Here is a 27,351-nt window from a genome sequence, read left to right as displayed (position 1 = left end):
GGCCCATATCCCTCTAAACCTTTCCCATCCATGTACCTGTCCAAATGTCTTTTAAATGTTGTAAGTGTACCTGTCTCTATCACTTTGTCTGGTGGTTTGTTCCAATAGCACACCGCCCTCTGTGTGAAAAAGTTGCCCCACTGGTCCTTTTAAATCTTTCCCATCTCACCTAAGACCTATGCCCTCTACCTTTGGACTCTCCTACCCGAGGAAAAAGACCATGGCTATTCATCTCTGCCCCTCATGAATTCATAAATCTCTAAAAGGTCACCCCCCAGCCTCCGTTGCTCAAGGGAGAAAAGACCCAGGCTATCTAGCCTCTCCTTGTAACGCAAACCCTACAGGCCCAGGAACAACCTTGTAATATTTTTCTGCATCTTTCTAGTTGAGCAACATTCTTCCTACAGCAGGGTGACCAGAATTTTATGCAGTATTTTAAAATTGGCCTCACCAATGTTTCGCACAGCCACAACATGATGTCCCAACTCCTGTACTCAATGCTCTGACCAATGAAGGCAAGCATGTCAAATGTTGTCTTCACCAACCTGTCTGTCTGTGACGCCACTTTCAAGGAATTATGTACCTGCATAATTAGGGGTCTTTGTTTGACAACACTCCCCAGGGCCTTCCATTAACTGTATAAGTCCTAACCTGGTTACCTTACCAAAATGTAATACCTCATATTTATCTAAATTAAACTCCTTGCCACTCTTGGCCCATTGGCCCATCTGAGAAGATCTCATTGTACTTTTAAATAACCTTCTTCACAGTTCTCCAAATCACCAATTTTGGTGTTGTTATGGACCAGGCCAGACCCCCTCAAAACATTTCAAGAACGTAGCCCAGACCCTAGGTTTGCTTGTTGTTTTAAGCAGGTGTAACATGGATATTCCAGGAGGGATGCAGCTGGTCCAACCACTTAGTTTGAAACAAAACAGAATTTATTTGCAAGATTACCACATGAAACACAAACAAAAGAGAACAGAATTCAGAATAACTTAACCTATCTGAAAATTCACCAGACTATCCCAACCTAACGTGCTGTTCCAAGTACTTGCAACAATCCCCATAAACACCCCTTGGCACAAAATAATAAAATCGAACACGGGAGGGACGGCAGATGATTCAGCATGGAACACCTTCTTCCATGTAGCTATTTCTTGGATCAGCAGCCTCAACTGACTGCTGCTTTCAGTGAACAGCTAGATTGCTAACATTCCTGATGAAGAGCTTATGCTTGAATCGTCAACTCTTCTGCTCCTTGAATGCTGCCTGATCAGCTGTGCTTTTCTAGCACCACATGTTTTGACTCTGATCTCCAGCATCTGCAGTCCTCACTCTCTCCCAGACTACTAAAGCCAAACCAAACCAAAGAAAAGCTGAGCTGGGAGAACTGGCCACTCCCCTTTCATTGTACTAGTGTTTTTGTTAAACTTTAAAGGCTTTTGCCTGAGGCAGTATCTGTTAGCTATAATCAAACTGGCCCGAAAACCCTTCTAACCTCGACTTTTCGCAATTGCTACTTTAACAACCTCTCTGAAAAATATCCAAAGACAGCCTTGACTAAAGTGACGGTGGCAATCAACATGCTGTAGAATCCAGACAGGCTGCAGCTGTCCATAGACAGTTTGAAAACAAACCTGGTAGCTGCAGGCCCTACAATACACACCCAAATGGGTCAATGGAATGTCACCCGTGGGACAATCAGAAACATTGAGGTGTGTACCAGACATGGAGGTGTCTCACATTCTTACTTAGGGGAGGCTACATTCAGCCAGCACCTCCAGTAATGGACACTTAAAGACCACTCTGCCATCAAGATGCTAACACCTGGTTGGGTCCAATCTCTCAGGGTGATCAAACCTGATTGATCCTTTGGAAGATACTCAAGACCTTCACAAAATGGCATGAAGATTTTGGAGTATAAGAATCGCTGCAGCACTACCCTCAGGAGTAGTTACTCGAGCGGAAACTGGAGTGCGATAAATCGAGAATAACCCCGAAAAAGAAGACACCCCTGAGACCCTTAGGAGAAGACCAGACGACATCACCATGTGGAGCCTGGTCAAGTCCTAGCCTGGTGGTATATGATCATACAAAGTTAAAGCATAAGATAGCTTGTAGTGTATATCGTTAGTTTACAGTATACTTTGTTGTTCTAACATTAATGTTATCAAATAAACGAGAATTATTGTGTAACATTATTAAGAGTCGACTCACAGTTCTTTTGCTGAATAAAAGAATTTAAACACACTGTGGGGCAGGCACAACAACTGGAATCGAGGGTCAACTCAGAAACTCATCTTGGTCATACCAAATATTTGTATTGTGGATATCACAGTCTAGTGATTGGCCCTACAAGCATGCAAGGACTTATCTTTAATCAACATCCATGTATCGTCACAAGAATGATGAAGACCACAGACCACAAAGAACACCATTGGAAATCCTGTGCTTAACTGGAAAAAGATCATCCAATGCGACAACACAGATCATCAGCAACAAAGGAATGAAATCATTTGAACCAAATGTGTACACCCATTCTGAACATTCACATTTCATCACATTATGGATCCAATATTGGAAATTGTATTTGGCAGAAAATGTGGGCAAACCTCCTCAGACATTACTTGTTATGATGTATTGCTAGATTGACAGGGGAACATGAAAGACTCACATGACTGGCATGTAGGTAAAGAAGAGAACAATCTGAACAATTAGTCAGAAAGATCAAGATCAACCGCAGATTGATAGTACTTCAAATCCAGTAGAAACCATCAGCATATTCCCAGCGCCAAGATTATGTCAATCCAAACAACAAATGCCATATTAGCCTAATAAAACAGATGTCAAGTCAAAGCAATCCCATCTGAGAGGCCCCACAGCAAATAAAACATGGTCCAAGAAACTTCACATCCATAGCGTCCTGGAACAACAGTCTGAAAATAGCTTCCTGCAAAGATCTGCACAACTGAAATGGGATTTAGATGTTTTCGATACTTATGATTTTAATGATTCTAACGCTGTGTGTTAGAGTATGTTCAGACACAATGTTACTATGGATTTTTTTAGAATATAAGTAGTTTGATTCTTTATAGGTAAAATCAAAAAGAGATATTGTGATATTACAAGCTCACCCTGGCTTTCCGACATCGAGAACCTGATGAACTGCAGGTAGTGGAACCTTTCCCATGATAAACAACATAACCTCTGATCTTTGATAGGCAGGTAACGTGTTTGCAAAAGCACCTGAAGAAAGAGAAATTGAAATGAGAGCACCATCAAGTCAGAGGACACTGTCAGCAAGTCACTGCACACTGTCAGCAAGTCACTGCACACTGTCAGTAAGACACAGCGCACTGTCAGCAAGTAACAGCGCACTGTCAGCAAGTCACTGCACACTGTCAGCAAGTCACTGCACACTGTCAGCAAGACACAGCGCACTGTCAGCAAGACAGAGCGCACTGTCAGCAAGACACAGCGCACTGTCAGCAAGACACAGCGCACTGTCAGCAAGACACAGCGCACTGTCAGCAAGACACAGCGCACTGTCAGCAAGACACAGCACACTGTCAGCAAGACAAAGCACACTGTCAGCAAGTCACAGCGCACTGTCAGCAAGACACAGCGCACTGTCAGCAAGTCACAGCGCACTGTCAGCAAGACACAGCACACTGTCAGCAAGTCACAGCGCACTGCCAACAAGACACAGCGCACTGTCAGCAAGACAAAGCACACTGTCAGCAAGACACAGCGCACTGTCAGCATCTCACAGCGCACTGTCAGCAAGTCACAGCGCACTGTCAGCAAGACACAGCGCACTGTCAGCAAGTCACAGCGCACTGTCAGCAAGTCACAGCGCACTGTCAGCAACACACAGCGCACTGTCAGCAAGTCACAGCACACTGCCAGCAAGATACAGCGCACTGTCAGCTAGATACAGCGCACTGTCAGCAAGACACAGCACACTGTCAGCAAGACACAGTGCACTGTCAGCAAGACACAGCACACTGTCAGCAAGTCACAGCGCACTGTCAGCAAGACAAAGTGCACTGTCAGCAAGTCATAGTGCACTGTCAGCAAGACACAGTGCACTGTCAGCAAGACACAGCGCACTGTCAGCATGTCACAGCGCACTGTCAGCAACACACAGTGCACTGTCAGCAAGACACAGCACACTGTCAGCTAGACACAGCGCACTGTCAGTAAGACACAGCACACTGTCAGTAAGACACAGCGCACTGTCAGCAAGACACAGCGCACTGTTAGCAAATCACAGTGCACTGTCAGCAAGTCACAGTGCACTGTCAGCAAGTCACAGTGCACTGTCAGCAAGTCACAGTGCACTGTCAGCAGGTCACAGCGCACTGTCAGCAAGTCACAGCGTACTGCCAGCAAGATACAGCGCACTGTCAGCAAGTCACAGCGCACTGTCTGCAAGACACAGCACACTGTCAGCAAGTCACAGCGCACTGTCAGCAGGTCACAGCGCACTGTCAGCAAGTCACAGCGCACTGTCAGCAAGACACAGCGCACTGTCAGCATGACACAGCGCACTGTCAGCAATGTCACAGCGCACTGTCAGCAAGTCACAGCGCACTGTCAGCAGGTCACAGCGCACTGTCAGCAAGTCACAGCGCACTGTCAGCAAGACACAGCGCACTGTCAGCATGACACAGCGCACTGTCAGCAATGTCACAGCGCACTGTCAGCAAGTCACAGCGCACTGTCAGCAGGTCACAGCGCACTGTCAGCAAGTCACAGCGCACTGTCAGCAAGACACAGCGCATTGTCAGCAAGACACAGCGCACTGTCAGCAAGTCACAGCGCACTGTCAGCAAGTCACAGCGCACTGTCAGCAAGACACAGTGCACTGTCAGCAAGACACAGCACACTGTCAGCAAGTCACAGTGCACTGTCAGCAAGACACAGCGCACTGTCAGCAAATCACAGCACACTGACAAGACACAACACACTGTCAGCAAGACACAGCGCACTGTCAGCAAATCACAGCACACTGACAACCAGACACAACACACTGTCAGCAAGTCACAGCGCACTGTCAACAAGTCACAGCGCACTGTCAGCAAGTCACAGCGCACTGTCAGCAAGACACAGCGCACTGTCAGCAAATCACAGCACACTGTCAGCAAGACACAGCGCACTGTCAGCAAATCACAGCGCACTGTCAGCAAGTCACAGCGCACTGTCAACAAGACACAGCGCACTGTCAGCAGAACACAGCGCACTGTCAGCAAGTCACAGCGCACTGTCAACAAGTCACAGCGCACTGTCAGCAAGTCACAGCGCACTGTCAGCAAGACACAGCACACTGTCAGCAGGTCACAGCACACTGTCAGCAAGACACAGCGCACTGTCAGCAAATCACAGCACACTGTCAACAAGACACAGCGCACTGTCAGCAAATCACAGCGCACTGTCAGCAAGTCACAGCGCACTGTCAACAGGACACAGCGCACTGTCAGCATGACGCAGCGCACTGTCAGCATCTCATAGCGCACTGTCAGCAACACACAGCGCACGGTCAGCAAGACACAGCGCACTGTTAGCAAGACACAGCGCACTGTCAGCAAATCACAGCACACTGTCAGCAAGACACAGCGCACTGTCAGCAAATCACAGCGCACTGTCAGCAAGTCACAGCGCACTGTCAGCAGAACACAGCGCACTGTCAGCAAGTCACAGCGCACTGTCAACAAGTCACAGCGCACTGTCAGCAAGTCACAGCGCACTGTCAGCAAGACACAGCGCACCGTCAGCAAATCACAGCACACTGTCAACAAGACACAGCGCACTGTCAGCAAATCACAGCACCCTGTCAGCAAGTCACAGCGCACTGTCAACAGGACACAGCGCACTGTCAGCATGACACAGCGCACTGTCAGCATCTCATAGCGCACTGTCAGCAACCCACAGCGCACTGTCAGCAAATCACAGCACACTGTCAGCAAGACACAGCGCACTGTCAGCAAGACACAGCGCATTGTCAGCAAGACACAGCGCACTGTCAGCAGAACACAGCGCACTGTCAGCAAGTCACAGCGCACTGTCAACAAGTCACAGCGCACTGTCAGCAAGTCACAGCGCACTGTCAGCAAGACACAGCACACTGTCAGCAGGTCACAGCACACTGTCAGCAAGACACAGCGCACCGTCAGCAAATCACAGCACACTGTCAACAAGACACAGCGCACTGTCAGCAAATCACAGCACACTGTCAGCAAGTCACAGCGCACTGTCAACAGGACACAGCGCACTGTCAGCATGACACAGCGCACTGTCAGCATCTCATAGCGCACTGTCAGCAACACACAGCGCACTGTCAGCAAATCACAGCACACTGTCAGCAAGACACAGCGCACTGTCAGCAAGACACAGCGCATTGTCAGCAAGACACAGCGCACTGTCAGCAAGTCACAGCACACTGTCAGCAAGACACAGCGCACTGTCAGCAAGACACAGCGCACTGTCAGCAAGTCACAGCACACTGTTAGCAAGTCACAGCACAGTCAGCAAGACACAGCGCACTGTCAGCATCTCACAGCGCACTGTCAGCAAGACACAGCACACTGACAGCAAGTCACAGCGCACTGTCAGCAAGACACAGCACACTGTCAGCAAGACACAACACACTGTCCGCAAGACACAGCGCACTGTTAGCAAGACACAGCACACTGTCAGCAAGACACAACACACTGTCCGCAAGACACAGTGCACTGTTAGCAAGACACAGCACACTGTCAGCAAGACACAGTGCACTGTCAGCAAGACACAGTGCACTGTCAGCAAGTCACAGCGCACTGTCAGCAAGACACAGCGCACTGTTAGCAAGACACAGCACACTGACAGCAAGTCACAGCGCACTGTCAGCAAGACACAGCACACTGTCAGCAAGACACAACACACTGTCCGCAAGACACAGCGCACTGTTAGCAAGACACAGCACACTGTCAGCAAGACACAACACACTGTCCGCAAGACACAGCGCACTGTTAGCAAGACACAGCACACTGTCAGCAAGACACAGTGCACTGTCAGCAAGACACAGCGCACTGTCAGCGAATCACAGCACACTGACAACAAGACACAGCGCACTGTCAGCAAGTCACAGCGCACTGTCAACAAGTCACAGCGCACTGTCAGCAAGTCACAGCGCACTGTCAGCAAATCACAGCGCACTGTCAGCAAGTCACAGCGCACTGTCAACAAGACACAGCGCACTGTCAGCAGGACACAGCGCACTGTCAGCAAGTCACAGCACACTGTCATCAAGTCACAGCACACTGTCAGCAAGACACAATGCACTGTCAACAAGACACAGCACACTGTCAGCAAGACACAGTGCACTGTCAGCAAGTCACAGCGCACTGTCAGCAAGACACAGCGCACTGTTAGCAAGACACAGCACACTGACAGCAAGTCACAGCGCACTGTCAGCAAGACACAGCACACTGTCAGCAAGACACAACACACTGTCCGCAAGACACAGCGCACTGTTAGCAAGACACAGCAAACTGTCAGCAAGACACAACACACTGTCCGCAAGACACAGCGCACTGTTAGCAAGACACAGCACACTGTCAGCAAGACACAGTGCACTGTCAGCAAGACACAGCGCACTGTCAGCAAATCACAGCACACTGACAACAAGACCCAACACACTGTCAGCAAGACACAGCGCACTGTCAGCGAATCACAGCACACTGACAACAAGACACAACACACTGTCAGCAAGTCACAGCGCACTGTCAACAAGTCACAGCGCACTGTCAGCAAGACACAGCGCACTGTCAGCAAATCACAGCGCACTGTCAGCAAGTCACAGCGCACTGTCAACAAGACACAGCGCACTGTCAGCAGGACACAGCGCACTGTCAGCAAGTCACAGCACACTGTCATCAAGTCACAGCACACTGTCAGCAAGACACAATGCACTGTCAACAAGACACAGCGCACTGTCAGCAAGTCACAGCGCACTGTCAGCAAGTCACAGCGCACTGTCAGCAAGACACAGTGCACTGTCAGCAAGACACAGCACACTGTCAGCAAGTCACAGTGCACTGTCAGCAAGACACAGCGCACTGTCAGCGAATCACAGCACACTGACAAGACACAACACACTGTCAGCAAGACACAGCGCACTGTCAGCAAATCACAGCACACTGACAACCAGACACAACACACTGTCAGCAAGTCACAGCGCACTGTCAACAAGTCACAGCGCACTGTCAGCAAGTCACAGCGCACTGTCAGCAAGACACAGCGCACTGTCAGCAAATCACAGCACACTGTCAGCAAGACACAGCGCACTGTCAGCAAATCACAGCGCACTGTCAGCAAGTCACAGCGCACTGTCAACAAGACACAGCGCACTGTCAGCAGAACACAGCGCACTGTCAGCAAGTCACAGCGCACTGTCAACAAGTCACAGCGCACTGTCAGCAAGTCACAGCGCACTGTCAGCAAGACACAGCACACTGTCAGCAGGTCACAGCACACTGTCAGCAAGACACAGCGCACTGTCAGCAAATCACAGCACACTGTCAACAAGACACAGCGCACTGTCAGCAAATCACAGCGCACTGTCAGCAAGTCACAGCGCACTGTCAACAGGACACAGCGCACTGTCAGCATGACGCAGCGCACTGTCAGCATCTCATAGCGCACTGTCAGCAACACACAGCGCACGGTCAGCAAATCACAGCACACTGTCAGCAAGACACAGCGCACTGTCAGCAAATCACAGCGCACTGTCAGCAAGTCACAGCGCACTGTCAACAAGACACAGCGCACTGTCAGCAGGACACAGCGCACTGTCAGCAAGTCACAGCACACTATCAGCAAGTCACAGCGCACTGTCAGCATGACACAGTGCACTGTCAGCAAGACACAGCACACTGTCAGCAAGTCACAGCGCACTGTCAGCAAGTCACAGCGCACTGTCAGCAAGACACAGCGCACTGTCAGCAAGTCACAACACACTGTCAGCAAGGCAGAACACACTGTCAGCATGTTGCAGCTTGTTTCAGTATTTCATAGCACATCGTCACATCACACCGTCAGCAACAGTCACTGCACACCATCAGCAACTGTCAGCAACAGTCAAATCACATTGTCCACAACAGTCACACCATACTGTCAGCTTCAGTCACATCACATCGTCAGCAACAGTCACTGCATACTGTCAGCAAAGGTCACAGTGCATCTTCTGCAACAGTCACAGTGTACTGTCAGCAACATTCACTGCACACCGTTGGCAACAGACACACCATACTATCAGCAATAGTCACTGCACACGATTAGCAAGAGTCTCAGCGCACCCTCAGTAACAATCACTGCAAACTGTCTGCTACAGTCTCTGCACACTGTCAGCAACAGTCACAGCACACTGTCAACAATAGTCAGTGCACACCATCAGCAAGTCTCAGTGCAGCATCAGGTGGAGGTGTGTGACCAGTGGAGTGCCACAAGGATCACTGCTGGGCCCTCTACTTTTTGTCATTTACATTAATGATTTGGATGCGAGCATAAGAGGTACAGTTAGTAAGTTTGCAGATGACACCAAAATTGGAGGTGTAGTGGAATGCGAAGAGGGTTACCTCAGATTACAACAGGATCTGGACCAGATGGGCCAATGGGCTGAGAAGTGGCAGATGGAGTTTCATTCAAATAAATGCGAGGTGCTGCATTTTGGGAAAGCAAATCTTAGCAGGACTTATACACTTAATGGTAAGGTCCGAGGGAGTGTTGCTGAACAAAGAGACCTTGGAGTGCAGGTTCATAGCTCCTTGAATGTTGAGTCGCAGGTAGATAGGATAGTGAAGAAGGTGTTTGGTTTGCTTTCCTTTATGGGTCAGAATATTGAGTACAAGAGTTGGGAGGTCATGTTGCAGCTGTACAGGACATTAGTTAGGCCACTGTTGGAATATTGTGTGCAATTCTGGTCTCCTTCCTATTGGAACGATTTGTGAAACTTGCAAAGGTTCAGAAAAGATTTACAAGGATGTTGCCAGGGTTGGAGGATCTGAGCTATAGAGAGAGGATGAACAGGCTGGGGCTGTTTTCCCTGGAGTATCGGAGGCTGAGGGGTGACCTTATAGAGGTTCACAAAATTATGAGGGGCATGGATAGGATAAATAGACAAAGTCTTTTCCCTGGGGTGGGGGAGTCCAGAACTAGAGGGCATAGGTTTAGAGTGAGAGGGAAAAGATATAAAGAGACCTAAGGGGCAACTTTTTCACGCAGAGGGTGGTACGTGTATGGAATGAGCTGCCAGAGGAAGTGGTGGAGGCTGGTACAATTGCAACATTTAAGAGGCATTTGGATGGGTACATGAATAGGAAGGGTTTGGAGGGATATGGGCCGGGTGATGACAGGTGGGACTAGATTGGGTTGGGATTTCTGGACGGGTTGGACCAAAGGGTCTGTTTCCATGCTGTACATCTCTATGACTCTATGACAGCATTAGCTGTTTGTGTCCATTCAATTTTAATGAGGGTTTTGGAAGTAAACAGATGCAAAGTGTTTCACAAAGTTTAAAAAAGGTGAAACATCTAGAAGTCCGTCAATCATTGGGTGTGTGCCAGATAGACTGACCATAAAACCATAAGATACAGGAGCAGGATTAGGCCATTTGGCTCCACCATTTGATCACAACTGTAATGTTCCTCAATCCCTGCCTTCTTCCTGAAATCTTCAATTCCCTTCCTACGACATACCTGCTGGAAACTGATCTCATGTCATAGAGTCATACAGTCATAGTGATGTTCAGCACAGAAACAGACCTTTCGGTCCAACCTGGCCATGCCAACCAGATATCCGAAGCTAATCTAGTTCCACCTGCCAGAACCCAGCCCATATCCCTCAAAACCCTTCCCATTCATATACCCATCCAAATGCCTCTTAAGTGTTGCAATTGTACCAGCCTCCACCACATCCTCTGGCAGCTCATTCCATACACGTACCACCCTCTGCATGAAAAAGTTGCCCCTTAGCTCTCTTTTATATCTTTCCCCTCTCACCCTAAACCTATGCCCTCTAGTTCTGGACTCCCCCACCCCAGGGAAGAAAACTTTGCCTATTTACCCTATCCATGCCCCGCATAATTTTGTAAACCTCTATAAGGTCACCCCTCAGCCTCCGACGCTCCAGGGAAAACGGCCCCAGCCTGTTCAGCCTCTCTCTATAGGTCAAATCCTCCAACCCTGGCAACATCCTTGTAAATCTTTTCTCAACCCTTTCAAGTTTCACAACATCTTTCTGATAAGAAGGAGACCAGAATTGCACGCAATATTCCAACAGTGGCCTAACCAATGTCCTGTACAGCCGCAATATGACTTCCCAACTCCTGTACTCAATACTCTGACCAATAAAGGAAAGCATACCAAACACCTTCTTCACTATCCTCTCTCCCTAGTTACCCTTTTGTCCTAAATGTATTTGTAAAATATCTTTGGATTCTCCTTAATTCTATTTGCCAAAGCTATCTCATGTCCCCTTTTTGCCCTCCTAATTTTCCTCTTAAGTATACTCCTACTTCCTTTATACTCTTCTAAGGATTCACCCGATCTATCCTGTCTATACCTTACATATGCTTCCTTCTTTTTCTTAACCAAACCCTCAATTTTTTTTGTCATCCAGCATTCTCTATACCTACCAGTTTTTCCTTTCACCCTAACAGGAATATTTTTTCTCTGGAATCTCGTTATCTCATTTCTGAAGGCTTCCCATTTTCCAGCCGTCCCTTTGCCTGCGAACATCTGCCCCCAATCAGCTTTCAAAAGTTCTTGGCTCATACCGTCAAAATTGGCCTTTCTCCAATTTAGAACTTCAACTTTTAGATCTGGTCTATCCTTTTCCATCAGTATTTTAAATCTAATAGAATTATGGTTGCTGGTCCCAAAGTGCTCCCCCACTGACACCTCAGTCACCTGCCCTGCCTTATTTCCTAAGAGTAAGTCAAGTTTTGCACCTTCTCTAGTCGGTACATCCACATACTGAATCAGAAAATTGTCTTCTACAGACTTAACAAATTCCTCTCCATCTAAACCCTTTACACTATGACAGTCCCAGTCTATGTTTGGAAAGTTAAAACCCCCTACCATAACCATTCTATTATTCTTACAGACAGCTGAGATCTCCTTACAAGTTTGTTTCTTAATTTCCCTCTGACTATTAGGGGGTCTATAATACAATCCCAATAAGGTGATCATCCCTTTTTTATTTCTCAGTTCCACCCAAATAACATCCCTGGGTGTATTTCCAGGAATATTCTCCCTCAGCACAGCTGAAGTTCTAAATTGGAGAAAGGCCAATTTTGACGGTATGAGGCAAGAACTTTCGAAAGCTGATTGGGGGCAGATGTTCGCAGGTAAAGGGATGGCTGGAAAATGCGAAGTCTTCAGCTATCCCTTAGCAAAAATGCCACCCCGCCCCCCGCCTCCCCCCTCGTCTCTTGCCTACCTTTCTATGTAGATGTATTTACTCTGAAGTACAGGACCCATTCCTGTGGTGTACAGTTCTCTGTTCCATGTTCTATACTGTGCGAAACTTTGCTATCCATACTAATAAAGAATCTACATTCATAGCAGGTGAATAGCAAAGGGTAACTGGAGTGGTTTTTGTCATGAGACTGGATGAGAAAAATGGGCCCATATTATCTGTAGTTTAGAAGAATATGAATTTATTGTATTGAAACATACATACATAATTCAGAATGGAACTAAGAACAGAAAATGCTAGAAACTTAAGCAGGACAAGCAGTATCTGAGGACAAAAAAGCAGAAGTAATGATGAACGGAATCAACAGGGTAGACACTGAGAGTCTGTTTTCCCTGAACTGTGGATGCTTCTATATTGAGTATCTTCAAAATTGGGATAGTTAAATGTTTGGTTGCTCAGAGAATCAAGAAGCATATGGAGCAGCTGAGTACATTAATTTGTGACAAAAAATTGGCCTTGTTTGTATTGAATGGCAGATCAGCCTCAAGATGCCAAACAGTCTAATCCTGCTCCTACTGCATATATTTTTAAGTTTCTTTCATTTCCCTGACTGAAGGCAGGTGTAAAGATTTAGCAACAGAGAGTCCTCAGAGTTCAGGTACCTAATTCTTTGAAGTTTGCATCACATGTAGACAGGTGCATTTAGCACACTTGCCTTCATTGATGAGGCTTTTGAGTATAGAAGTTGAGAAGTCTTGTTGAGGTTGCACAGGATATTGGTGAGGCCTCTTGTGGAATACTGGTTACCCTGTTATAGAAAAGATAGTATTAAGCTGGAGAGGGTTAAGAAAGTATTTAGCAGGATGTTGCCAAGAATGGAAGGTTTGTGTTATAAGGAGAGGCTGGATAAGCTGGGACCTTTTTCACTGGAGCGAAGGAGGTTGAGGGGTGACCTTATAGAGGATTTTAAAATCATGAGGGGCATACATAAGCTGAATGCAGATGTCTTTTCCCAAAAGTGGGTGATCTCAAGACTACAGGGCATATTTTTAAGGTGAGAGGAGAAAGATTTAAGAAAGGCATGAGGGGCAACACTTTTACACATACAGGGTTTGCGTGAGGAATGAACTTCCAGAGGAACTGGTGCATGTGGGTTGGGATTATGGTTGGCATGGACCGGTTGGACCAAAGGGTCTGATTCCATGCTGTATGACTCTAAAAGTGATAGCTTAGTTTATTTTAGGTCTCTCAAGGTGAAATACAAATTGCAGGAAAAAACAGCGAATGTGCAAAACATCTTTGACAGGAGAATATGTGTAGCTGTGCCAGCCAGAGCAAGAAGCCCTGGCGTGGAGATAGTGGCAATACATCACTGGAGATGTTGGTATTTGGAAGGATGTTGCTGAGATAAAAGGAATATTACAAATCTGAATCCTCCTTAATGCAGTGTTTCCAATCATTTTGCTGAGTGGTGCATATGGACTTTAGCAAGGCATTTGATAAGGTTCCCCATGGCAGGCTCATTCATAAAGTCAGGAAGCATGGAATACAGGGAGATTTGGTTATCTTGATTCAGAATTGGCTGGCTGACAGAAGGCAGAGAGTGGTTGTGGATGGGAAGTATTCTGCCTGGAGGTCAATGTTGAGTGGAGTCCCACAGGGCTCTGTTCTTGGGCCTCTGCTCTTTGTAGTTTTTATAAATGACTTGAATGAGGAGGTTGAGCAGTGGGTTAGTAAATTTGCTGATGACACAAAGATTGGAGGTGCCGTTGATAGTATTGAGGGCTATTGTAGGCTGCAGCATGACATAGATAGGATGCAGAGCTGGGCTGAGAAATGGCAGATGGAGTTCAACCTGAATAAATGCCAAGTGATGCATTTTGGAAGGTTGAACTTGAATGCTGAATATAGGATTAAATACAGGATTCTTGGCAGTGTGGAGGAACAGAGGGACCTTGGTGTTCAAGTACATAGATCACTCAAAGTTGCTACCCAAGTGGATAGGGTTGTTAAGAAAGCATATGACGTTTTGGCTTTCATTAACAGGGGTATTGAGTTTAAGAGCCGCGAGGTTTTGCTGCAGCTCTACAAGTCCCTGGTGAGACCACACTTGGAATATTGTGTCCAGTTCTGATCGCCCTACAAAGAAAAGATACAGAGGCTTTGGAGAGGGTGCAAAGAAGGTTTACCAGGATGCTGCCTGGACTGGAGGGCTTGCCTTATGAAGAAAGGTTAAATAAGCTCAGACTTTTCTCTCTGGAGAGAAGGAGGAAGAGAGGAGACTTGATCAAGGTGTACAAAATAATGAGTGGGATAGATAGAGTTAATAGCCAGACACTTTTCCCCAGGGCAGGAGTGACTGGCACAAGAAGTCATAGTTTGAAGATATTAGGAGGAAGGTATAATGGAGACATCAGAGGTAGATTCTTTATTCAGAGAGTTGTGAATGCTTGGAATGCGTTGCCAGCTGAGGTGGTGGAAGCGAAGTCACTGGGGACATTTAAGCGACTGCTGGACATGCACATGGATAGCTGTGAGTTGAGAGGTGCGTAGGTTAAGTTACTATATTTTACATTAGGATTAAGTCTTGGCAAACATCGTGGGTCTAAGGGCCTGTTCTATGCTGTACTTTTCAATGTTATATGTTCTATGTAGTGTAATCCTGTTAATTTCTTTCTTGTTTAATAATTTTTCTTGTATTAAAAGTACGATGACAGACTATTATGAATATGTTCTGTAACTGACCTTCACAGTTAAAAGAAACTAAATGAGAGCCCAGTAAGCCAGGTTTCACCCACATTGGATGTGGGTGTTGTAGGCTGTATGAGCATTTACTGTCCATCCCTAATTATCCTGGACAACACGGTAGTGATATTGATGGAGTGTACTTTTAGTACTTTTAGGAAGGGAGTTCCAGGATATTGACCCAGTGACAGTGAAGGAACAGTGATATATTTGCAAGTCAGAAAGGTGATTTGCTCGGTGGGGAGTGTGCAGGTCGTGTTGTTCTCATATATCTGCTGCCCTTGACCTTCATATCATAGCGATTATGAGTTTTGAAAGTGCTACCTAAGGAACCTTCTTCCTGCAATAATTTGGAGGAAGAAGTTGGATGTATTGAAGCCAAATTTGCAGACAACACAAAATTAGGTGGAGAGGCAGGATGTGGAAGGGATACAATAGTATACAGAGAGATATTGATAGGTTAGGTAGAATCATAGAAGAAGCTATTTGACCCATTGTATCTGTACTGACTCTCAAAAGAACTACCCAGCTAGTTCCATTCTTCACCCCATCTCCATAGCCCTCTAAACAAAACATTTCCAAAATATTCATCCAGCTGTTTTCAGAAAAGTCCAATGGAAACCATTTCCATTACTATCTCAGGCAACGCACTCCAAATTCTAACAACTTTCTGAGTAATGAAGTTTATCTTCATCTCATTCATAGCTCTCTTACTGACAATCTTGAAATTGTGACCCCTAGTTACTGACATGCCAGTTCATGGAAACTGAATATCCTTCTTTACTCTGTCAAGATTGTCCATAATTTTGAACACCTTAGTAACTACACTTCTTAATCTTTCCTGCAAAAAGCAGAACAAGCTCAAACTCTCTAATTTTCCTTGAATTTAAAACCCTTCAATCTTTGTATCATTCTAGTAAATCTCCTTGTATCCTCTCCAGGGCTTTAACATCTTTTCTTAAAATAATGTGCCCAGAACTGAACACAACACTCCAAATGTGATCTGACCAATCATTGCAAAGGTGTGGCATCACTTGCTTGCTTTTGTACGCTATGCCTCTATTTATAAATCCAAGGATTCTATAAGTCTTCTTAACAACTGCTTCAACTTGCCTGGTCACCTTCAGAGAATTATGCACTTGAACTCTGAGGTCCTTTTGCTTCTGTACTCCCCACAAAGTTGAGCCTGTATTATCTCTCCATATTTCTCCTCCCAAAATGCATTACCTCATACTTCTCTTCATTCATCTGCCAGGTGTCTGCCCATTTGACCAACTTGTCATTGTCGCTCTGAAATCACTCAGCATCATCCTCACAATTCACTCTTCTCCCTCGCTTAGTATCACCTGCAATTTTGAGATTTTGCCCTCAACACCAATCTCTAAATTGTTTATAGAAATCAGAATAAGCAACGGTTCTAACAAAAATCCCTGGGGATCATCACTTTCAACCCATCTTCGCTCTGTTTCCTACCCAAGGATCCATTAATACCAAACATTTCAAATTTTCTATCCAATCTGCCATGTGACATAGTATAAAAAGCTTTCTGAAAGTTCAAATACACAACATCCACAGCACTACCCTTCTCCATTTCCTCCATCACCTTGTCAAAGAACACAAATAAATTTGTCAGACATGACCTGCCTTTGACAAAGCCATATGGACTGTCTATTATTAACTTATTTTCTCTAAGTGTATATTTATCTTATCCTGTATAGTGACCTCCATCAGTTTTCCCAATATTGATGTCAAACCGGTAAGTCTGTAGTTTCCTCGGTTATCTTTTGGCCCTTTCTTAAGCAACAGCATTACATTTACAATCATTCAGTTCTCTGGGAATAATCCTGTGTTCAAGGAGTTTTGGAAAATTTCTGCCAAACAAGTAAGTGTAAATGAGCAAAAAGTGGGTAAATAATTTTGGAAGGGAAAACGAAAGAATAATGTAATTTAAATGGAGAAAAACTTCAGAAAACTGGAATACGAAGGGACTTGGACGCAATTGTGCACAAAACACAGAAAGCTAGCACAGGAAAACTAATTGAATGTTGGCCCTTATTTCAAAGGAGTTGGAGTATCAGAGTGGGTAGGTCTTATTGCAACTATACCAAGACCTAGTGAGACCACATCTGGAGTACTGTGAGCAATTCATTGGAGGCAGTTCAGAGGAGGTTCACTTGGATGATCACTGATATGGCTTATGAGCAAAGCCTAAACAGCTTGGGACTCAACCAACTGAGTTTAGAAGAATGAGAGGTGACCTCATTGAAATATATAGAATTCTTAAGATGCTTGACAGGTTAAATGTTGAAGGAAATGTCTAGGACCAGAGGGCATAGTATCAGAATAAAGGGGTATCAATTTTAAATGAGATGAAGGATAATTTCTTTTCACAAAGGGTTTGAGCCTTTGGAACTCCTTGCCACAGACAGCTGTGGGGGCAGAGTTCTAGCATATTCTTAAGGCTGAGAGAGATAGAATTTTGATGAAGGATTAAAGGGAATGAAAGGTTAAAAGGAGAACACAGGAAAATCGATGTGAGGAATGTCCTATCGGGCAGAGTAGGCCTAATCCTGTTCCTCTTTCTTGTGGTATTATTATGATCTCATCCTGTAGGTAGTACACACTGCTGCCACTGGTAGAGGACAGAGAGAACGTTGAAGGTGGTGCCAAGGGTGCCTATCAAATGAGCTGAATGTTGGCACTCTTCTTGGATGTTGGCAGAGCTGCACTCATCCAGGCAATGAATAGTATTTAATCACACTCCTGATCTGTGCCTTTTTATAGAAGGTAGGAAGGCTTTGGGGAAACAGGAAGCAACTTACTTGTTGAAGAGTTCTTAGACTCTATCATAGTCTTGTAGCTACTGTATTTTTGAGGTTGGTCCGGTTCACACTCTGGTGACACCCAGCATGTTGGCAGTGGGAGATTCAGCAATGGAAATACCACTGAACATCAAGGGCAGATGGTTATATTCTCTCCTATTGAAGAAGGTCATTGCCTGGCACTTGAGTGACATATGACGTTTCAGCTCAATCATGTCTGAGTCTGCCTCCATTTAAACGCAGATTGTTTCAGTAACTGAGAGATTCTCATCAGCAAACTTCCTATTTCTGGTCTTATGACAGAGGTAAGGAAATTGTTAAAAATGCTGAAGGTGCTGGAGTTGGACTGGTCAAAGGGTCAGATAGCTGCCAATATAACAGCATGAAAGAGAAAATATTTCACACATATAAAAGGTAAATTGGAAAGAATTCTTAGGGATAGGATTTACACACATTTGGAATACCATAGTCTAACTGGGGACAGTCGTGTCTTACTAATTTGATTGAATTTTTCAAGGAGTTGACAAAGGTAATTGATGAGGGTAGAGCAGTGGGTGTTGTCTACATGGATCTTAGTAAGGCTTTCGATAAGGTCCCTCATGGTAGGCTCATTCAGAAGACTAAGATACATGGGATCCACAGTGACTTGGCCATGTGGATTCCGAATTGGCTTGCTCAAAGAAGACACAGGGTAGAGGTGGGAGGGTGATTTTAAGGTTGGAAGTCTGTGCCTAGTGACATTCTGCAGGGATCCATATTGGGATCGCTGTTGTTTGTTTTATATATATATATATATATATATATATAAATGACTTATATGAAAATATAGAAGGGTGAATCAGTAAGTTTGCAGACGATATCAAAATCGGTGGAGTTGCGGATAGTGTAGAAGGTTGTCAAAGGATAGAGTTGCAGATATTAGATTCCCTACAGTATGGAAACAAGCCCTTTGGCCCAACAAGTCCACACCAACCCTCCAAACAGTAACCCACCCAGACTCATTCCTCTACCCTATATTTACCTCTGACTAATGCATCTAACACTATGGGCAATTTAGCATGGCCATTTCATCTAACCTGCACATTTTTGGATTGTGGGAGGAAACTAGAGCAAAGCCCATGCAGAACAGGGATAACAGACAGTCACCCAAGATGGGAATCAAACCCGGGTCTCTGATGCTGTGAGGCAGCAGTGCTAACCACTGAGCCACTGTGCTGCGGAGAAATGGAAGATGGAGTTTAATTTGGATAAGTATGAGGTACTGCGCTTTTGCAGATCAAATGTTAAGCAAAAGTCTCCAGTTAATGGCAGGACTCTGAACAGCAATGATGTACAGAAGGACTTTGGGGTTCAAGTCTACAGCAAGTAGTTAGGTTAGTAAAGAATGCATATGATATGCTTACTTTTATTGGTAGGGGAATAAGAGAGGAAACAAGAGTTAGAATGTCATGTTGCAGCTTTATAAGACTTTGGTTAGGCCACAGTTAGAGTAGTGTGTTCAATTCTGGTCACCACATTACAGGAGGAACGTGGAGGCTTTGGAGAGAGTGCAGAAGAGGTATACCAGGATGCTACCTGGATTAAAGGGTATGAACTTTAAGGAAAGGCCAGAAAACTGCAGGATGTTTTCTCTTGAGTGGCAGGGGCTTTGGGGAGATTTGATGGCAGTTTATAAAATTATGAGATGTAATAGGTAGGGCTGACAGTCAGAATCTTCTCCCCAGAGTTGTAATGTCTAACACTAGGGAACATGTATTTAAGGTAAGAGAGGTAAAGTTTAAAGGAGACATTAGGGGCAGGTTTTTTTACATAGAGGGATAGGAGTCTGGAATGTATTTCAGATACGGGAAGGGCATTTCAGGGACTTTTAGATAAGCACATGAAAACGCTAGGAATGGAGCAATATGGACGAAGAGCAGGCAGAAGGGATTACTTTCATTTGGGATCATGTTCAGCACAAAACTATAGGCTGAAGGGCCAGTTCCTGTGCTGCACAGTTCTATGTAAAGTTGCCATAGCCTTACCAGACCATTGGGCTTTTCTCGCAATCAACTCCTGAGGGTCACCATGTCCCAGGTAAGGGCACAATTAGAGTCCTTCATGGTAACCTCAATGCAGGAACTGAACCCATGCTATTGGCATCACTCTGCATCACAAAACAGCCTTCTGGCCAATTGAGTTAACCATCAATTTAGCACAGATTGCATTGATAAACCTTACAAACTTGTCTACATCCCACTCTAGGAAGCTAGGAATTCTTGGGAAATAATTGTACTTAACAGTGTCATGTGCCCCTTCTCATGTTCAATCGGGATATGCAGAAAGTGTAATTGCTGAGGCTAAGTAAGTTAAAGCAAGGGGATGTTGTTCACTTACCAATGGTCTTGATAACAGCTTCCTGAAAAATCCTTTCCTCGTGCTCTTTAATGATCTGGTTACTGACATTGGTGGTTGAATCATACTTGCCAGTGAGTTCATAGTCAATGCTGAGGCGAAGATGTCGCAGCAGTGTGTTGAACACCTCCAACACTGTGGGCCCTGTGAAAGGAGGTAATACAGCAATTGAATGCTCCATAATCTGAGAGACAGTACCTTGATAAAGGATCAGTGATGCTGCAGGACATGATCAAAGGTTTAGCAACATGGAATGGCTTTTGTGTGATCATGTTATTCAGATTATATGTTTCCAGCTAAGTCAGCCATATCACTGAAAGTTTCCATGGAAGTTGGATTGTCCTCTTCACAGACATGGGCAGCTTTGTGTATGAGGGAAAAGCTAAACAGTTAACATGATCAACATTGCACCCAAAATCAGTAAGCAGTTGAATGGAGTGATTGTTTGTTGACAGTACAACTATCATCTCAGAGAATGCAATTGCATTCAGGATGTATCCCTGGCATTAATTTTTTCCTTATCTATTACAGTTAATCTCAATAACGACCTGCATATTCCTTTTTCTGTGGCAACCAGATAATTCTAAGCAGAGTTCATTTCAGGCACACCCTTAACCAACTCCCTTCAGATTTGAGCTTCAAGGATTTGAGTTTCCCCCAACCCACAAATGCCTCTGGTAACATTTCAAGTTTCAAGTCAAGAGATTTATTATTTTCTGCGATGCTTGAATTGTGATTGCCAATTTACAGACAAAACGTAGCCTAAAAAATGCAGTGGTTCAAGAAAGCATCTCACCAAACCTTCTGAAGGGGCATAAGAGATGGGAAATAAATGCTGGCCCAGACAGTGACATCTATATCCCATGAATCAATAATAAAAAAACGTTAAATATGTTTCTGTACTGGATATCCTGCCCTGCATACCCCACAACCACCCAAGGACAAGCTTCAGTTGCATTACTAAACACAAGATTATTATTCCAATTTGCACATGCTTAAAGCTTTGGGGTCACTGTTGCATATTGCATTATCCATGGCAAAATCTTGTCAATCAGAATTGACTCGCCAATCAATTATACTGCATTTCTCATTCAGTATGAAATGTTATTTCTTTTGAGATTTGATATTCTTGAGTTTCTGTCCTGCTGAGTGCAACGCTGAAAAGTTTCCATAGCATGTTGTTACCTTCAGCTATACTCAAGCTCTGTACCAAGTTACTATTCAAACATTGGAATACGCAAGCATTGTCCCATATGCTGGCAATGTGAGAAAGAAGGTATTGGTGAGAATAACGTATTGGCCCCTGAACAGCAACTACACTGGAGAACAAAGTACAATGGAAGAAATAATGGGAGACTTGCAAGGAAGGTAACAAACGAATCAAGGGTAATTTAAATATTCACACTGATTGAACAAATCAAATTGGTAAAGGTAGTCTATCAGACAAGCTCATAGAGTGCATTCGAATCAACTTTCTCCAACAAATGTCTGGAACCGATTAGGAAATTGGTTAATTTGGACCTAGTAATGTGTAGGAGACAGAATTTATTGAAGACCACATACGAAAGGATTCTCTGGGCAAGAGTGACCATGATATGACAGACATTACATTCAGCTTGAGATTTAGAAATGCAGGTCTGTAACTACTCTCTTAAGTTTTAACATGGCCATTACAACAATATTAAGATGCATCATCTTGCAGCATCTGTAGAGACAATATAGGAAGGTATTTAATTGGGAGAGGGGAAATTATACTGCTATTTGACAGGAGTGTAAATTGGGAACAATTGTTCTACGGGAAATGCACAACAGAAATGTGGAGGGTGTTTAAAGAACATGTTGCGAGTGTTGGATAACTTTATTCCACTGAGACAGGCAAGGAATGGTAAGGTGAAGGAGCCTTGGATGGTGAGAAGAGGAACTTCTCATCAAGAGGAAGAAGGCAGTTTACTTAAGGGTGAGGAAGCAAGGATCTAGCACAGCTTTAGAGGATTATAGGGTAGCCAGGAAAGAACTCAAAAATGGACTGAGGAGAGCTGGGGGGAGCACAACAAAATCTTGGTGGGAAAGATTAGGGAAAACTCAAAGGCATCCTACACTTACATGAGGAATAAGAAAATGATCAGACAGAGGGTAGGGTCGATCAGGGATAGTGGAGGGAACTTTGCCTGGAGTCTGAAGGACTTATACACTTAATGGTAAGGTCCTAGGGAGTGTTGCTGAACAAAGAGACCTTGGAGTGCAGGTTCGTAGCTCCTTGAAAGTGGAGTCACAGGTAGATAGGATAGTGAAGAAGGCTTTTGGTATGTTTCCTTTATTGGTCAGTGTATTGAGTACAGGAGTTGGGAGGTCATGTTGCAGCTGTACTGGACATTGGTTAGGCCACTGTTGGAATATTGCGTGCAATTCTGGTCTCCTTCCTATCAGAAAGATGTTGTGAAACTTGAAAGGGTTCAGAAAAGATTTATAAGGATGTTGCCAGGGTTGGAGGATCTGAGCTACAGGGAGAGGCTGAACAGGCTGGGGCTGTTTTCCCTGGAGCGTCGGAGGCTGAGGGGTGACCTTATAGACATTTACAAAATTATGAGGGGCATGGAGAGGATAAATAGGCAAAGTCTTTTCCCTGGGGTTGGGAGTCCAGAACTAGAGGGCATAGGTTTAGAGTGAGAGGGGAAAGATATAAAAGAGAGCTAAGGGGCAACTTTTTCACACAGAGGGTGGTACATGTATGGAATGAGCTGCCAGAGGATGTGGTGGAGGCTGGTACAATTGCAATATTTAAGAGGCATTTGGATGGGTATATGAATAGGAAGGGTTTGGAGGGATATGGGCTGGGTGCTGGCAGGTGGGACTAGATTGGGTTGGGATATCTGGTCGGCATGGACAGGTTGGACCGAAGGGTATGTTTCCATGCTGTACATCTCTATGACTCTCTATGACTATGATGTAAGGGAGGCCTTAAATGAGTTTTTTGCTTCAGTATTCACAAGACAGAGGGGCCTTGTAGATAGTGAGAACACCGTGAACCAGGTTAATAAACTTGAACAAATTGATATTAAGAACGTGGATGTGCTAGACATTCTGGGAAGCATCAAGATAGGTAAGTCCCTACGGCCAGATGAGATATATCCAAGGTTATTATGGGAAGCGAGGAATGTGATTGCTGCACATTTGGCAAAGATCTTTGAATCCTCACTCTCCATGGGAAATATACCAGGTGATTGGATAGAGGCAAATGTTGTTCCTCTATTCAAGAAAGGGAGTAGGGAAATCCCTGGTAATTACAGACCAGTCAGTCTTATGTCTGTGGTAAGCAACGTCCTGAAAATGATTCCTGCAGGGAGGATTTATGACAATTTGTAAAAACAGAGTTTGATTAAAGATACTCAGCATTGCTTTGTGAGGGGAAGGTCATGCCTCACAAGCCTTATTGAGTTTTTTGAGGATGTGATGAGACAAGTTGATGAGGGTCGAGCAGTGGATGTAATATATATGGATTCCAGTCAGGCATTTGATAAGATTCCCCACACTAGGCTCATTCAGAAAGTTAGGAGGCATGAGATACAGGGAAATGTGGCTGTCTGGATTCAGAATTGGCTGGCCAAAAGAAGACAGCGAGTGGAAGTAGATGGAAAGTATTCTGCCTGGAGGTCGGTGACCAGTGGTGTCCCGCAGGGTTCTGTTCTTAGGTCTCTGCTCTTTGTAGTTTTTAGCAATGACTTGGAAGTGGAAGATTGGGTTAGTAAGTTTGCCGATGACACAAATGGCGATAGTATTGTAGATTGACTCGAGAGCTGTTGCAGGCCACAACAAGACATTGACAGGATGCAGAGCTGGGCTGAGAAGTGGCAGATGGAGTTCAACCTGGATATATGCAATGTGATTCATTTTGGAAGGTCAAATTTGAATGCTGAATACAGGGTTAAAGACAGGATTCTTAGCAGTGTGGAGGAACAGTGGGATCTTGGGGTCTATGTGCATAGATCCCTCAAAGTTGCCACCCACATTGATAGTTTGTTAAGAAGGCGTATGCTGTTTTGGCTTTCATTAATAGGGGGATTCAGTTGAAGAGCCGCGAGACTTTGCTGCAGCTGTGTAAAACCCTGGTTAGGCCACACTTGGGTGTCCAGTTCTGGTCACCTCATTTTGGGAAGGATGCAGATGCTTTTCAGAGAGTGCAGAGGAGATTTATCACAATGCTGTCTGGATTGGAGGGCATGTCTTATGAAGAGAGGTTGAGTGAGCTCGGGCTTTTCACACTGGAGAGAAGAAGGAAGAGAGGGGACTAAATAGAGGTGTACAAGGTAATGAGAGGCAGAGATAGAGTAGATAGCCAGAGACTTTTCCCCAGGGCAGAAGCAGCTGTCATGAGAGGTCATAATTTTAAGGTGATTGGAGGAAGGTATAGGGGAGATGTCAGAGGTAGGTTGTTTAAACGGAGAGTGATGGGTGCGTGGAATGCACTGCCAGCAGTGGTCGTAGTGTCAGAGACATTAGGGACATTTAAGCGACTGTTGGACAAGCACATGGACAGTGGTAAATTGAGATGTGTGTAGATTAGGTTGATCTTAGGTTAAACTAAATGTTCGGTACAACATCTCGGGCCTAAGGGCCTATACTGTGCTGTACTGTTCTATGTTCTATGTAAAATAGAGTTAATGTTTTGAGTTCTGTGGCCCTGGAAGCACAGTAGAGATGTAGTGGCAGACATTTAAGGAAATGTTTCATAATTCGCAACAAGGATATATTTCACTGAGAAAGAACAACTCTATTAGAAGGCTAAGTTAGGAAATTAATGGTGATATAGAATATCCTTTATTATCACATATCAGATATATTGATATCAGACTGAAAGAAAGGATGCACAATGCTGTGAAGATTAAAGGTGCTAGAAGATTAGGAAATGTTTAGAAATGAAAGCATGACTAAAACAAAACTAAATGGGGAAAAATTGGAGGATGAAAGAAAAGTAGCAAGAAGCATAGAACAGATGGTGAGAAAGTTCTACAAGTATATGGCAAGGAAAAAAGTAACTAATTGACCAATAATCTATCAGAGGGTGGGACTACAGAATTAATAATGGGAAACCTGAAATGGTAAGGGCTCTGAAAAATGATTATGCAACTACCTTGAAAGGAGAAGACATAAAGAATTCAAAATTATTAGAGAATCAAGAGGAAAAATGAAGGAAGAAACTTGAAACAATATCGGCCTTCAAACATCCACCGAGAGATTGAGGAACAAATATATAGGCAGATTGTGGAAAGGTGCAATAAAAACACAGTGGTCAGAATTGGTGACTTTAACTTCCTCAGTATTGACAGGGACTCCCTTAGAGCAACAGGCTTAGATTGCGGGGGGGTGGGGGGGGGGGGGGGGGGGGGGTAAGTGGATTTGTTAAGTGCATACAAGAGGATTTCTTGAAACAGTGTGTGGATAATCCAACCAGAGGAGGAGCCACAGTTTACCTTATATTGGCTAATGAACCTGGCCAGGTGACTAACCTTTCAGTGGTAGAGCATTTTGGTAACAGTGATCACAACTCCTTAAGTTTTAAGATAGCTATGAGCAAGAATAAGTACAAAATGACAAGGTACAAAATGACAAGGTACAAAATGGGGGAGGGTAAATTATGTCAGCATTAGGCAGGAGCTGGGGAGTGTTAATTGGGAGGAGCTGTTATCAGGCAAGTCCACAATTGACATGTGGGAACTGTTTAAAGACCTGCTGGGCAGAGTTCAAGACCGTAGGGAGGAAGGACAATGATGGCAAGGTAAAGGACCCTTGGATAACCAGGGAGGTTGTGAATTTAGTCAAAAGGGAAAAAGATGCATATGTAAGGTTGAGGAAGTGAAAATTGGATAGGACCCGTGAGGAATATAAGGAAAGCAGAAAAATACTCAAGCAGGGAATAATGAGAGCACGAAAGGGCAATGAAATGACCCTAGTAAGCTGGGTTAAAGAGAATCCTAAGGCATTTGATACATACATTAAAAACAAGAAGATAATTTGGGAGAAGATAGGACCACTCAAAGATAATGGAGGGAATTTGTGCTTAGAAGGAGAGAGCATGGATGAGATCCTAAATGAGTACTTTGCAACCAGGAAAAGGATATAGAGGATTTGTGTGAGATTTGTGTGGAGCATGTTAATATGCTAGGGCATTTTGAGATCAAGAAAGAAGTGGTGTTGGATCTCCTGAAGAGCATTAAGGTGGATAGGTTCCCAGGGCCCAGGTTACTGAGATAGGCAAGAGGGGAGTTTGCTGGGGCCTTGACTACGACTTTTTATCCTTGCTAACCAGAAGGCTAGCGAGTAGCTAATGTTGAGGATTCTGAGTAATCCACGATGGAGGATGGGAAAAATTTCTGACTGTAAGAGTTGCTCCTTTTTTTGAGGTACTCTAGGTGCTGGAGGTGATTTCCTTGAATTCCAGAAGCAGCAACTACTGCTGCTGTTGCATTGTTTTGGAACTTTGGAACAAAAAAGTCGAAACAACAGCAGTTTTAAAAGGGAGAAGAGCAGACAAAGGAAGCACATGGTGAGGACGGTGCAGGAGGGAGGGAGAGAGAGAGAGAGAGAGAGAGAACCTGCACAGTTACTCCCTTTGCTGTTTTTGAATTCATGTGTTGCTGGACATCGGAGTGCATCTGGAAAAATTAACAAACAGTGAATTTCACAACTAATCTTGGAGGAACCGGTCTGGTCGAAGTTCACAACACAGAATCAGATAAGTTAATTGTTGTTTTAAGTCTATCCAAGAGAAAGGCGGTATTAGTGAGTACAGTGGGTTCTTTCTTGATTACATGTTTTTGAAGATAAGTCTCTTGATTAAGCCATAGCTCTTAATTTAACCTAGTGCAGTGTTTTGTAGAGGAATAAGACAGTGTTATTTTCTGGGTCTGTAGATTGTGAAGGAGCAAAAATG

At 44.5% G+C, this 27,351-nt stretch overlaps 1 protein-coding gene across 3 annotated transcripts in view; it reads right to left on the bottom strand.

The window, feature by feature from the left end:
• LOC140482671 (protein EFR3 homolog B-like) overlaps nucleotides 1-27,351 on the bottom strand; it is a 207,068-nt gene that overhangs the window by 99,014 nt on the left and 80,703 nt on the right. For all 3 annotated transcript variants that reach the window (XM_072580177.1, XM_072580178.1, XM_072580179.1), the window contains exons 10-11: nucleotides 20,406-20,567; nucleotides 3,138-3,249 (exon numbers count right to left, since the gene is read on the bottom strand). In XM_072580177.1, the coding sequence (XP_072436278.1) occupies nucleotides 3,138-3,249; nucleotides 20,406-20,567 (274 nt within the window). The remainder of the gene's footprint in view (nucleotides 1-3,137; nucleotides 3,250-20,405; nucleotides 20,568-27,351) is intronic.

This window comes from Chiloscyllium punctatum, chromosome 11 (genome assembly GCF_047496795.1).
Source record: "Chiloscyllium punctatum isolate Juve2018m chromosome 11, sChiPun1.3, whole genome shotgun sequence".
Taxonomy (NCBI): Eukaryota; Metazoa; Chordata; class Chondrichthyes; order Orectolobiformes; family Hemiscylliidae; genus Chiloscyllium; species Chiloscyllium punctatum.
Note: the sequence above shows the minus strand (reverse complement) of the source record. Positions and strands in the feature narration are given on the sequence as shown.